The 12,898-nt window shown below is 38.1% G+C and overlaps 1 protein-coding gene across 1 annotated transcript in view; it reads right to left on the bottom strand.

Annotated features, from left to right (window-relative positions):
- LOC149835981 (uncharacterized) overlaps window positions 1-12,898 on the bottom strand; it is a 28,730-nt gene that overhangs the window by 9,536 nt on the left and 6,296 nt on the right. Inside the window, exons 4-5 of the mRNA XM_090008888.1 lie at window positions 5,678-5,833; window positions 3,325-3,566 (exon numbers count right to left, since the gene is read on the bottom strand). Coding sequence (XP_089865014.1) covers window positions 3,325-3,566; window positions 5,678-5,833 — 398 coding nt within the window. The remainder of the gene's footprint in view (window positions 1-3,324; window positions 3,567-5,677; window positions 5,834-12,898) is intronic.

The following is a 12,898-nucleotide window of genomic DNA, read 5'->3' as shown; positions in this document are numbered from 1 at the left end:
AAGGAAGAACACAACAATGAAATAATAAATCCTTATTAATAATAAAAATGCTTAAGAAGCATTGAGCGGGTTCACCCCTATTTATACAAAGAAGAGGGAGAGAGGAGAGATCATTTGGAGCTCTCCCAAGAAGAGTCGTTGGACTCTAGTCAACGGCTCTTATTATAGCAGTTGGACTACAGTCCAACGGCTACAAATCAGTCAAGTTCTAACTAGGAACTTGATTGAATAAAGTTCTAGTTCCTATTGAACTAGATGCTAAAACGAAACAAAAAAATATTAAAAGAAAAATATATATGTAATATTATTATTATTATTATTTATATCCAGTTTACATTTTAACAGTATCAATGAGTCTAAACTCATAGGTGCAAGTTGCTTCGACTCAATCTGACATTGTAGTATGTGATCGACATGGTTTGTTAAGTGAGGATTGACCCTTGGATAGTTTTTTTGACAAAAAAATATATTTTTTCAAATTGACTCATTTTTAGCCGTTGATTTTTTAATCATCAGAAAAATCTACTCACATCAGAATTGCTGGATCCAAGAGCAAATCCTCACCAAACAAACCATGTACATCACATGTGTGGTGTCAGATTGAGTGGAAACATCCTGCACCTATGAGTTTTGACTCATTGATATTGCATGGACATCTGCACTGAAGACTTATCATTCATATATATATGTATATATATATAAAGGATGGGTGTGGGGGCATTAATGAACAAAAAAATTAACTGTGTTTTAACTTTTTCAAAATGACAAAGATAAGTGATGTGGGTTGAATGGAATTTATAAAATTGTTTGGTTTTTATAATATGTACCAAAATGACAAAATTAAGCCTTTTGGTTTGTTGTCATTTGATAAGTAGTTATGGCTTAAATGTCTTTTACTATTTTTGTTTTATATAGCAAAGAGAAACTCTCTCTCTCTCTCTCTCTCTCTCTCTCTCTCTCTCTCTCTCTCTCTCTGGCAGCAAAGCCTTTACTTTCCCCTCTGTCAAGTTGAAGGACTAGGGTTCGTTCTCTTCAAGTACCAGAACAGCATCTGAAAGGCATTCAACCAACCACAGAAGTAATTCGAAAATCACATCTGCCTGCTCCTTGTGGGGACAATGCCAATGATGCCTCTGATCTCTGAGTACGAATGGGCGAAGAGAGACATTTGATAGCCTGTGAACCAGGATTAATCAGACAACTACTGCGGCGGCGGCTCCAGTTCCGCTCAACCTGGCCTCTCAGTCTCTAGGCCAAAGGTGTACACTCAGCCCTACTGTTGCGTCACACCAACAATTTTGGTTAAAGAGGGGTTAGGGTGTTTGGTCTCTAAATGTTGTGGGTTTAAGATTGATTAGTTTTTTTTCTTGTCTCCTGGGAGTCTATCTTTGTTGCAGATATTTACCCCTTACTATCATCTTGATGCTTCATCCCATTTCTTAATTAGCATTCTTGGTCGACCTCATCTTTGCGAGCCTCCATCACAAATTTTACATAACATAGCTGGAATAAATGCGTATGTGCACACTCTCCTCTCAGTCTAAAATGTTCTCACCACTCTAGATACAACTTGATATAGGAGAGGAGAGAGCCCTCACCATCCTCACCTGCAACCACAATCTTGAGCTCTCATTTGCCTATGAGATTTTCCATCTCAAGTCGGCACTTATAGTAACATTAATTGCACTCTGGCTTCTTGATCATATTGAACAAAGCAACGAGAACTATTATAGCATTAGCGAGAACGTCAGTGAGAAGCTTGACATGATAATGTGGGTATTTGGTTTGTTCCATCTGTGGAGATGTAGAGAATTGGCTCCTGCAAGGACATATGATTCATTGTAATTAGAATTGTTTTCTTAATGCAGAAACTTATACTTGAAATTTGTGACTCGTCCATTAGGATGGGCCATTTTTCTAGTGTGTATATATATCAAGGTACTGTTGTCCAAGGAGGGTGACTCGGCCAACTTGATCGAGACACAAAACCACCAGAAGTTTAAACTACAGTTAGCAGTAAACCAATTGCCGTATTCCCTTTAAATACTGCCAATGTCAATGCATAGATAGACGAATGACTGGACAAATTAAAGTTAGCTGGTACGAAAAGTTCCTGCTGCTGCTTATTTTCTCATGTCATCAGAAATGACAAGTTTCACTGACATGACAAGGCATAGCAAAAATACAATGAAAAGATTGCCACAGTTGCAGCAAACATTGACAAAGTAAATCAATTTTGAAAATCATAGAAAATGTCAATCAACCTTACTATTTTCAACAGTATTCAAAACCTCAGTACTTAATATAAACAATTTAACTAAAGATTAGTTCCAGTCATGTCCAAGTGTAACACGAACACAGTAGTAGAGCAGCAAACAGATAATATGTCAAAAACACTACCAGAAGTTGCCTTCGATCAGAAAAATGAGCACGCCTCTTATACCTACTGCCTCTTTTCAACAGTTACAGAGTCGAAAACTTGGTTTACTTAACAAGAAATCTTATGTTGCCATTAACATCAAAACATTTTTTCTTGACATCTATCTAACAAGAATAAAACATGCTCAATACATGAAATACAATCAAGCTGAACTCAGACGCAATTGCATCAACCACTGATAAGCTTTGGCAGTGTCAGTTATATCCATTATCATGAAATATCTGATGCATGTGAAAACCACACTGCATATTCATAATAAATGTGCTTACCCATTCAATACTAGAATGCAAGACAATGGACTAGGTTTCAACAACTAGATTCACTTTACGAAATAATTTTATGTCATTTTTTTAGAGAAATATTTATATTAGTATAAAATATGGAATGAGGTTAGTTCAAACCACTTATTCTGAAAACTCTTTATTGACTCTTGCTACATGTTTGTGCAATTCAGTCCTTCACATACAAGATTTCAAAAATGAAATCTTATATCCCAAAAAGAAAAGGAAGTACAACTTGGAAAGAATATTTTGGTGCTTATATGCAACACACTTCCGAGTACAGATGATAGTTGGAACATACTGTATGTAATATAGTTTCCAGACAGAAACACTAGATTTCTGTATCCTTCAAGCAAATACACACAAAAGTTAGCTGCAAGGATAACTCTGTGTTTGCATGTGCGTGTATGTGTTTCTGAAGGAAAGTTAAGTTCCATTAGTAATGCACAAAATGTATTATGTAAAATATATTGAATGATCTTATAAAGAAACATAAATGGCCAAAAGATTATATTGAATGGTTTTATAAAGCAATGAAACTGGCCAAAAATATAACTTTGCTACCAATTACAAGCTCAGAGGTATAATTCAGCATGCACTTACCTGCATTAGAATCAAAGCAATGCCTTCCCCTGCAGGCGCAAGGGAGTTAAATTTGTGTGGGAATAGTGTCGCCAATATTACTACAATGGCTGTTATGAGAGGAAGGTTGCCTCCTTGTATACCAAAAGACTTTGTGAGGTATGTGCCAAATTTGCAGATGGCAAAGGATAACGCAAGAGCAGTTGCAGTATCCAGTACATGCATTTTGCTACTAGTGTCATGCTCCGTATTTATTTGAACATCTGTCAAGATCATAAATCAATTACATGAACAAACTATGCATTTTTCACCAGAATGAAGTTTGCAAATTAGTAAATATTGTCATCATTAATGTAACTAGCTGGAAAAAACCCAAGACATACAAGACTTGCAAAAGTATGAAGGAAAATAGGTGCACTTCAATTGCATCAGGCTAGAGAATTATTGCCCTTGCATATGTCATTGATGAAAAGGCTAACGTGACAGTCTAAAGATGAAAGACTGAATTATCCAATATTACAATGCTCATCAGCTCATGGAATGACTAAGAAGCATTCCCATTAGAAATTTGCTATCCATAAAATATGACCATGAACACCATGATTTTTCTTATTGCACTTGAAAAATATTCCTTGTACTTAATTAGCATAAAACTTTTTCCATAGAGAGAAATCTCAATTCACTAAAGAAAATTATAGGGGACAGAAATAAAGATAATAGATTGGAAGAATGATACCCCCATGTATGCAACAGCATATAAAGGTGTATCAGAATTTAATCCTTGAAAGAGTAAGAAATATTATTACACACCAGAATCTAGAGTGTCCATCCGTTTGAACCTCATCAAAGAAGAACTGAACTAATCAACAATGTGACTGTGAAGCTGAAGGTATTACAAACATATGATAATCAAATAATCACCCCAAAATTTCCTTATTCTAGAAGTTTAATCCATCACAACTGTTAACTTAAAATATATATTTGTACATACATATATATTAGTATATATAGGTATTGATTTTTTATCATTGTAATAGGTTTGCTCATGTAGGGGCATTTTTGTCTTTTTACATGTTTGTAATTAGTACTGCACATTAGGGGCAGTTCAGTTATTGTATATATTTTTCTGTTTTTGTCCTTTTATTTGCATGTAAGGGCATATTGGACTTTGTCCAATATAGCTGTTGGGATCTCCCCAAGGGCTATAATTATAGCCATTGGGAACATCCCAACGGCTACATTGGAGACAATGTGCCTATTTAAAGAGGGTTAAACCCCTTTTCATGAATGCTTTCTCAAGCACTGTTCAAGTGAATAAAGATATTTTTTACATTTTGTGCTTGCCCATAGTGGCTATTGTTTGTGCTTTTGTGATTATTTTTGCTTAGTTCTTGTGTTGTCCCTTGGTGGACTAGTGCTTGTTTCATTACATGATACCGGATTGTTTGTGATTGATCAAGGGACCAAGTGCTTGTGGTGTTGAAGGACATGTTCGTGATCTCCCACCTATTTTTCTCTTCTATCTCTCTTCTATCTTTCTCTATGGAGCGTGATTCAAAGATTGAGCTTGCTTTCAAGTTTAATGGGAGCAAACACATGACGCGGTCTGGCACAATGGAGAATCACCTCAAAGAGAATAAATTAAGGGGACGCGTAATGGGCACCACTCTTGAACCCCAACTCATGCTCAATAAGAATGAAGGCTATTGATGACTATCAAATGAAAGATGGAGATTGGGAGAGAAACTTGTAATGAAATAGGCAAAGTAATACAAGAGAGTGTCTCTTATGGGCTTACAAGAACACAATAACAAATAACACCAAGACCTCTTATGGGTCAATACAATATTACAATCATATAAATATTATTGAGAGAGAAATGCTTGAGAAAGCATTAAAGAACAAGAGGGGGCTCACTCCTATTTATACATAAGAGGCAGGCTCAATAGAGCTGTTGGACTGTTCTGACAGCTATAAATATAATTGTTGGACTGTCAACTCTATTGAGTAGTCTAAAACAAACCCAACAGCTCTATTTGGTCTTTGACCAAATAATCCCTATAAAAACAGGAAAGGACAAAAAGAAAAAAAAATAAAGTAAAAGTACTAATTAACTTTTCATTCATATCCGATCTCAAATAGCAAGAGAACATGATAAATTTAAATTTATAATTTCATGAAAGATATGTAGATCACAAGATAACTTTGGAAGAGATAAAAGTGGTCCAAGTTCCATGTATTGCAGGAATCACTCTCATTGCATTAAGTAGACAATTCTCTAACAAACTAAGAAACTGGAAAATGTTTATACAAGAATATCACTTAATTTGAGGAGGACTTCAATGAAGCATAGAGGGAAAAAAACATAAATTACCATTTGTTGCTGAAGAAATATCTGGAGGTATTTTTGCAGCCAACGCAAAAAGCGATGTAAAATATAATGCACATATAACATTATCTGCTGAAAGCCCAGCTGTTAAAACTGATGGAGAAATGTTCAATGCCTCTGCTACAGCAACATAATTCACCGCTGAAAACTTTTGTAAGTCAGTTGGATGCTCACTAAAAGTAGTGTGCGTGAGAAACACAACCAAAATATAAAACTGGATATAAAATAAATTCATCAAAACATGTGATGAAAATCTGAAGCACCAGCAAACTTTACTCGATATAAAATCCAACCCAGTAATTGCCAATCAGAGTATGAAACCAAAGAAGAAAAGTATGTCACAATCAATTTGCAATCAGGCCGAATTCTGCACTCAGTTAGGAAATTGAGTAGGAAGATGTTAGATCAGCAATTAAACCTTACATCAGAGTTTAAGGCAAGAAAATGGTGCCTAAACTTTTACAGCAAACTGTCAGTTGAAGAAATTTCCTTGGAATAGAAGAAAGTTCAAATAAATCTTGGTTTATTATTATCAGAAAATTGCCATTTTATTTCCTTATGCAGTTATGGTGAAATCGCTGCAACTATAAATGTATCAAGATATTCCTATTATATTACTGCTTGGCACCATTCATCAGTACTGAAATCTATAAAAACTTTCAATGGTCTAACTACTCTTTCTGTGCAATTCCGACTGACATCAAAAATAGCTTCATGTAGGCCACATAATGCCTTGTTTCTTCTATTTATTGATAAAAAGAAAATAGTAAAAAAAGGAGAAGCTCGGCATCCAGCAGCTCCTGGTGTTAAGTCATATAGCTCCATTTGTTATATCTTCTTTCCTAATCGCATTTAACCCTTCTTTTCTCATGGATTCCTTTGTTTGGAAATATTAAAGTTTATTTTATAATTACAAGCTCAACTAAATCAATATCTCACTTTTCTTTCCTTTATCATCACATTTCATTACCAGAAGACATTACTTTAATAGATAATTCTTTCCTACTTTCTTTCATTCACATCTTAGTTCTAGGATTTCTTAAGCATATTTTTTAGTTTATGATACGGACCCAATTCTTGAAGACCCCGATCCACATCTGTTGTCCCAAGATCTCAAAGTGGATCTAAGTCCATTGCATCAATTACCCAAAGCAGATCCAATTGGTGCTGCCCCAGATCCAAGGTCCAAGCTCCATCCAGCAGGGGGACCCACCCCTGAGGTGCCACCTCATCAGATCAGCTATGTGGGACCCATCATCAGGACGTTGCATCAGCATTGTAGCCACCTCAGCCAAGTGGCACCTTTGGCTAGGGTGCCTCCTTATTTCAGCATTAAAGGCACAAATGGAACCCAGATCCACCAACCCGACCCAAAATCGGCCAGCCCTGGTGGGGCCCACCTAGGGGCGACTTCCCTTATTTTTAGAGCATATAATAAGCTTAGCTAGTTTTGGTCAAGTCAAAGAGGCTTTTACTAAGATTAGCCTAGGTCCTAAGAGGTGTTACCTAATTTTGGTCTTAGGTCTACAAGGTGTGATCTAGTTTTAGGGAAGCATTTACATTTTGGTTGTAACTTGTGTAGAGGAGTTAATGGTCCATCTTGAGCCTATAAATAGGCCATGTAAACCCCCTTTGAAAGCATGTGAAATGTGAATTGCATCTCTCTCTCTCTCTCTCTCTCTCTCTCTCTCTCTCTCTCTCTCTCTCTCTCTCTCTCTCTCTCTCTCTCTCTCTGAGGATCTGACCTCAAGTAGGTCTTGGTGTTTAGTGCTCCTTTGGTTCTTGCCCAAGGACCCAAGTATTAGACCGTGCGGCTATCTCCAAGGAACCGGTGGCCCAGTCGTCTCAAGTTCAATCCTGGTGGAACCAGCCTCAACCTGGACCTTCAACTTCCTGTAGATGACCTTGACTAAGTCTAGCCAACCCCAATAAGTTAGCCTGACCATTACCTTAGCCCAAACCCAGGTTGGAACCCACTTGATGTTCCCAAAACTGGACAAAATCTGTTTGTTGTTAATAGCAGATTCATGTCAGACTTGCGTCAATCATATCTCTCAAACCGAAGATGATTTAGGGCTAAAATTTTAACCCTAAGCTCTCCAACGTGTCCCCAACCTACCCTAAAAAATCAGATTTTTTCTCAATCAGCAAGAAAACTGATTTTTCTATTACAGCCTGTCAAAGTCAAAACACGTTCTCGAGCTCATATCTCCCAAACTCAATGGAGTAGGGCCCTGAAATTTTGACAAGACCTTCTTGCATGTGTCTAGAACCTTGTCCTAAAATTTGAGATTTTTATGTGCAGTGGTTTGAGAGAACTAAATTTTCTCCCGAACTCTGTCAGAACCCAAACTAAATCAGACCCAGTTTTGCTCGATTCAGTCTACCTAACCCATTAGGTTGAACCTACTTACAGCCTGTCAAAGTCAAAACACGTTCTCGAGCTCATATCTCCCAAACTCAATGGAGTAGGGCCCTGAAATTTTGACAAGACCTTCTTGCATGTGTCTAGAACCTTGTCCTAAAATTTGAGATTTTTATGTGCAGTGGTTTGAGAGAACTAAATTTTCTCCCGAACTCTGTCAGAACCCAAACTAAATCAGACCCAGTTTTGCTCGATTCAGTCTACCTAACCCATTAGGTTGAACCTACTCTGAACCTGTGGGCCCAGGAAGGAATCAGTTTATCTCCTTTTTTATATCCTTGATTATTTTTCCTCAAACAAAAACGTCTATTTTCTTTCCTATCTTTCAACATTTTCATACCAATCTTTTCCCTTTATTTCATTTGTCTCATATCAAATCAACCTCCAATTCCTCACCCATTTGAATTTCTAACTTTAATTTTAGTCTCTAGGGTATTCTCAAGATTTTATTAATCGTATTCAATCTTCAGAAAGCAAAGGTCGTGATTGTTGATGTCACTTTGTTCACCTTAGCTTGGAAGGCTGCAGGTGCATTGGTCAACCCAAAGATTTGAAGACGTCGGTTCGATCTGTGGGTGGGCCACTTCTCCCTCATTAGTCTCCTAGAGAGGGACCTTTTCGTCTCCCTCCATTTTATATATGTTCACCATGTGTTTTCTAACCCTGATTATTTAGGTCCACATAGTTCTTATTTTAATGTGCAGAAAAAAGTGTATAGGCATAAGATCTGACCCGATCCATGTACCCGATATGTAACATGTAACTATTTTTACATTTATCGGGTCTGAATACACCAGACCCGGACCCATACTGTAATGTATCTTAAATACACAAGTTAGGTCACGATTTCTTTTTACTGAAATCGTGACAGCCGTAATTGTTTTCTCTCTCCCTCTCTCTCTCTCTTGTCTTTCTCAACGCAGGTGCAAAGGAAAACTTTCATGGTATCAGAGCGAAGATCCATCTAGGGGTTGCGGAGGATTCCAAAGGTGCGACAGATCAAAGGTTTGAGGTTTCTTTATTCTCCCATCTTCTTTTCTTCTTCAGTTTTCTTCTCTCTACCTCCATTCCCAATCTCCATCTCTCGTTTTCCCCCTTTTTATTTTTCTTCAGTCTTTTTTTTCCTTTAGTGGATTCATGCCTCACGTGAATTCCTAATTTGTTCACAAAGAGCTCACGTGAACCCTGGTTCACGGTGATCCTGTACATAAGAAAGGGAAAAGCCTGGTTCGTGTGAATTCCTTTTCTGCGTATCCCTTCAAAAAAAAATCTTCTCTTTTCTGCCCCTTCTTATACTGGGTTGGATATCGGGCAGGTCTGCGACATCAAATTTCTTGGAATACAGCCTGCGTATCCCTTCTTATACTGGGCTTGGATATCGGGCAGGGCTGGATATCGACTCTCAGAACCCCTTTCTCGTATCATATTTCTTCTGACTGTTACGAGTGGGATCCACATTGAAAATACAATTTTTTTCTTCCTTTCCTCATTGCTTTCACATTGAAAATTCAGTTTGATTTTCTTTCCATTGCTTAAATATCCGACCTTTCAAAAGTAGAAAAGAAAACTCAGTCTTGGAATACAGCCTGAATTTCTTCTGACAGCCTCTGGTCGCCGATTTTTGAATTTCTCAGCCGTAAAAAAAAAAAAGGACAATCAGCAAACATCTCTGGCTGCAGACTGAGCACTCTGTAGATACTCTGGTAACACAAAAAAGGGTTCCTTTTTCTTGTTAAAACTCTTCCTCATGGATATTCATTCCTCTGCATCCAATCTTTCTTTAAGTTTTCTCACTCAACTCGTTTCTGAAAAGTTAACTACCTCAAACTTCTTGATCTGGAAGAGACAAATCATTCCTTTTATAAGGAGTCAAGGTCTCTTGGGTCACCTTGATGGAACCACTCCCGCTCCACTCGAATTTGTTATGAGAGAGGAAAAAGATGACAAACGAGTAAGTTCAATTGTGTATGTCAAGAACGTAGAGTACCTCAACTGGGAAAGGAAAGATCAGTCGGTGGTTGCATATATCACTTTCACCCTGTCCCAAGAGGTCCTTGTTGCAATTCCCGACAATTGTACTGCTCTCCAACTTTGGGAAAATTTGGTTCAAACATATTCACAAGTTTCGCAGGCACGAATGGTTTTTCTCAAGAGGGAATTTCAAATGTTGAGAAAAGATTCCATGACCATCATGGAATATCTGAACAAGATGAAGACTATCACAGACCAACTTGCAGTTATAGGGTGCGCGGTGAGTGACAGTGATATGGTACAACAGACTCTGAGTGGATTGGGATCCGACTACAATATAATTGTCACTTCACTATTGTGTCTCCCTGCTCTTCCTACCTTTGATGAGTTGCGAGCAAAATTGATTCAGTATGAGATGACTCTAAAAGGGTTCTCTGAGGAATCTCACATTCACACAAATTCTCAAGAAGTTTTTGCCACAGGAGTAACTTATGGTAGAGGACGAGGACGAGGAGGACAAGGGCGAAGTGGACACGGAGGGCGTGGTCTGCTTCCCACTCCAAATACGTTCGCTCATGCGCAGGGATCAAGATCCATTCCTACTTGCTTCCTTTGTAACAAAAAGGGGCATATCAAAGCGAATTGTTGGCATAATCCAAAGAATAAAGGAAAGGGTTCACAGACAGAAAACAAAAGGAAGTTCTAAAATAATGGAGAGATTAAAGATCTACTGATATCTGCGTTGTCAGAGTTGAAATTGAAGCAGAGTGATGAAGGCACTTGGTTTGTCGACTCAGGGGCAGCCACTCATGTGACAGGTGATGTAGGTAAGATTTCTAATCACATTCCTTATTTTGGAAAAAGTAAGATTGTCACTGGAGATGGATCCCACCATCATGTTTCTCATGTTGGAAAAATTGTCATTCCCATGTCATATTCCACTCTTACTCTTTCAGACGTTCTTTATGCCCCTGACATTAAGAAAAATATTGTCTCTGTTTCCAAACTTATTGATGATAATAATGCTTCAGTTGAATTCACTCCCTTCTCTGTGCAGGTCAAGGACCTACGCACGAGGGAAACATTCGCTGAAGGAAAGAGACGAGGCAATATGTATGTCTTTAAAGAAGCTCCTTGTCATGTTGTTCGCTCTGTCCACCTGAATTCAAAGCCCTCATTAGAGTCGTGTTCATCCTCTTCTGCTAATGTTTTTAGTATTTCTGAATGTAATAAGCCATTCTTATGGCATAGTCGGTTAGCCCATTGTGGGAGTCATTTTATTGAGAAACTTGTATCTAATAATCTCATTCCAAAAGAAAGTCTCAATAGGGATGAGAACAGTCACAAATGTTCCAGTTGTCTTTTCTGCAAGAGTCATGTATTGCCTTTTCATTCCATTAATAAGAGAGCTTCAAAACCTTTTGAGATAATCTGTTCTGATGTATGGGGACCCGCCCCAATTGCTTCTGGATCTGGAAGTAAATACTATCTAATATTTGTTGATAACTATTCTCGATACACTTGGATATATTTCATAAAAAATAAGTTGGAAGTCTTCTCTTTGTTTCAAAATTTTCTTTCCCTTGTCAAAAATCAATTTTCTGAGTCCATTCAATTTTTCCAATGTGATGGAGGTGGGGAATTCTCATCCCGTGATTTTATTTCTTTTCTTCAAAATAACGGAATAGGAAGAAGGGTGTCATGTCCTCATACCCCGCAACAAAATGGAATTGCTGAACGAAAACACAGGCATATCATTGAAAGTGCCATGAGTATGCTCCATGACAGCAATCTTCCCATCAACCTATGGACAGAAGCTTTCCATTCAGCCGTGCATGTGATAAATAGATTGCCTATGGTTGTTCTGGAAAATAAGTCTCCTTATCACTGTCGTTTTGGAACTCATCCTAGTTACCTGACACAACGAATATGCCAATTGAAATTTACTATCCTTGGCTGAGCTCGGAACTTTTTGCTGGCTCCAATGAAGCATGTTTCTCAGATTGTGTGCAACAAGAAGAGGTGTTTGAGAACACTGGGACGTCGGGGTCACAGAATGCAGAGGAAGTACCGGGCAGATACAAAGGCATTGTCTATTCTAGACAGAGACCGACAACATCAAGTCATTCAGATCATGTCTCAGTCGCCAATCCTGCGTCTTCTCATACTCTTGCAGCCAGAAAATCAAACCGCATACGACATCCTATTGATAGATGGGTTAGTTATAACAGCTTCTCCTTGGATCTTCAACTGTTTTTAACTGCCATCAATAAGGACGAAGAGCCCATCATGTATTATCAGGCAGCCGCTTCTATGAAATGGGTAGAAGCCATGAATGATGAAATGCAAGTCTTGCATGAATGTGGAACATGGGAAGTTGTTCCCAGACCACCTGATAAAAATGTTGTCAGATGCAAATGGGTCTACAAAATCAAGTACAAACCAGATGGAACCATTGAACGATATAAGGTCAGGCTTGTAGCAAAAGGATTCACCCAAGAAGCAGGGCAAGACTATGATGAGACTTTTAGTCCGGTTGTAAGAATGGGAACGATTCAAATCATCATCTCCCTGGCTGTTGAACATGGATGGAAGTTGAGTCAGCTTGATGTAAAAAATGCATTTTTACATGGGAATTTGAAGGAGGAAGTATACATGGAACAACCCCCTGGATATCAAGAACAAAATTGTAAAACCCATGTATGCAAGCTAAAAAGAGCCATCTACGGCCTGAAGCAAGCATCTCGCTCTTGGTTTGATAGCTTCTCGCTAGAGATTCAGAAGCATGGATTTTCACGTTCCATGCTGGA

The sequence above is a fragment of the Nuphar pumila genome, chromosome 6 (genome assembly GCF_984573655.1).
Source record: "Nuphar pumila chromosome 6, dmNupPumi1.hap1.1, whole genome shotgun sequence".
Taxonomy (NCBI): Eukaryota; Viridiplantae; Streptophyta; class Magnoliopsida; order Nymphaeales; family Nymphaeaceae; genus Nuphar; species Nuphar pumila.
Note: the sequence above shows the minus strand (reverse complement) of the source record. Positions and strands in the feature narration are given on the sequence as shown.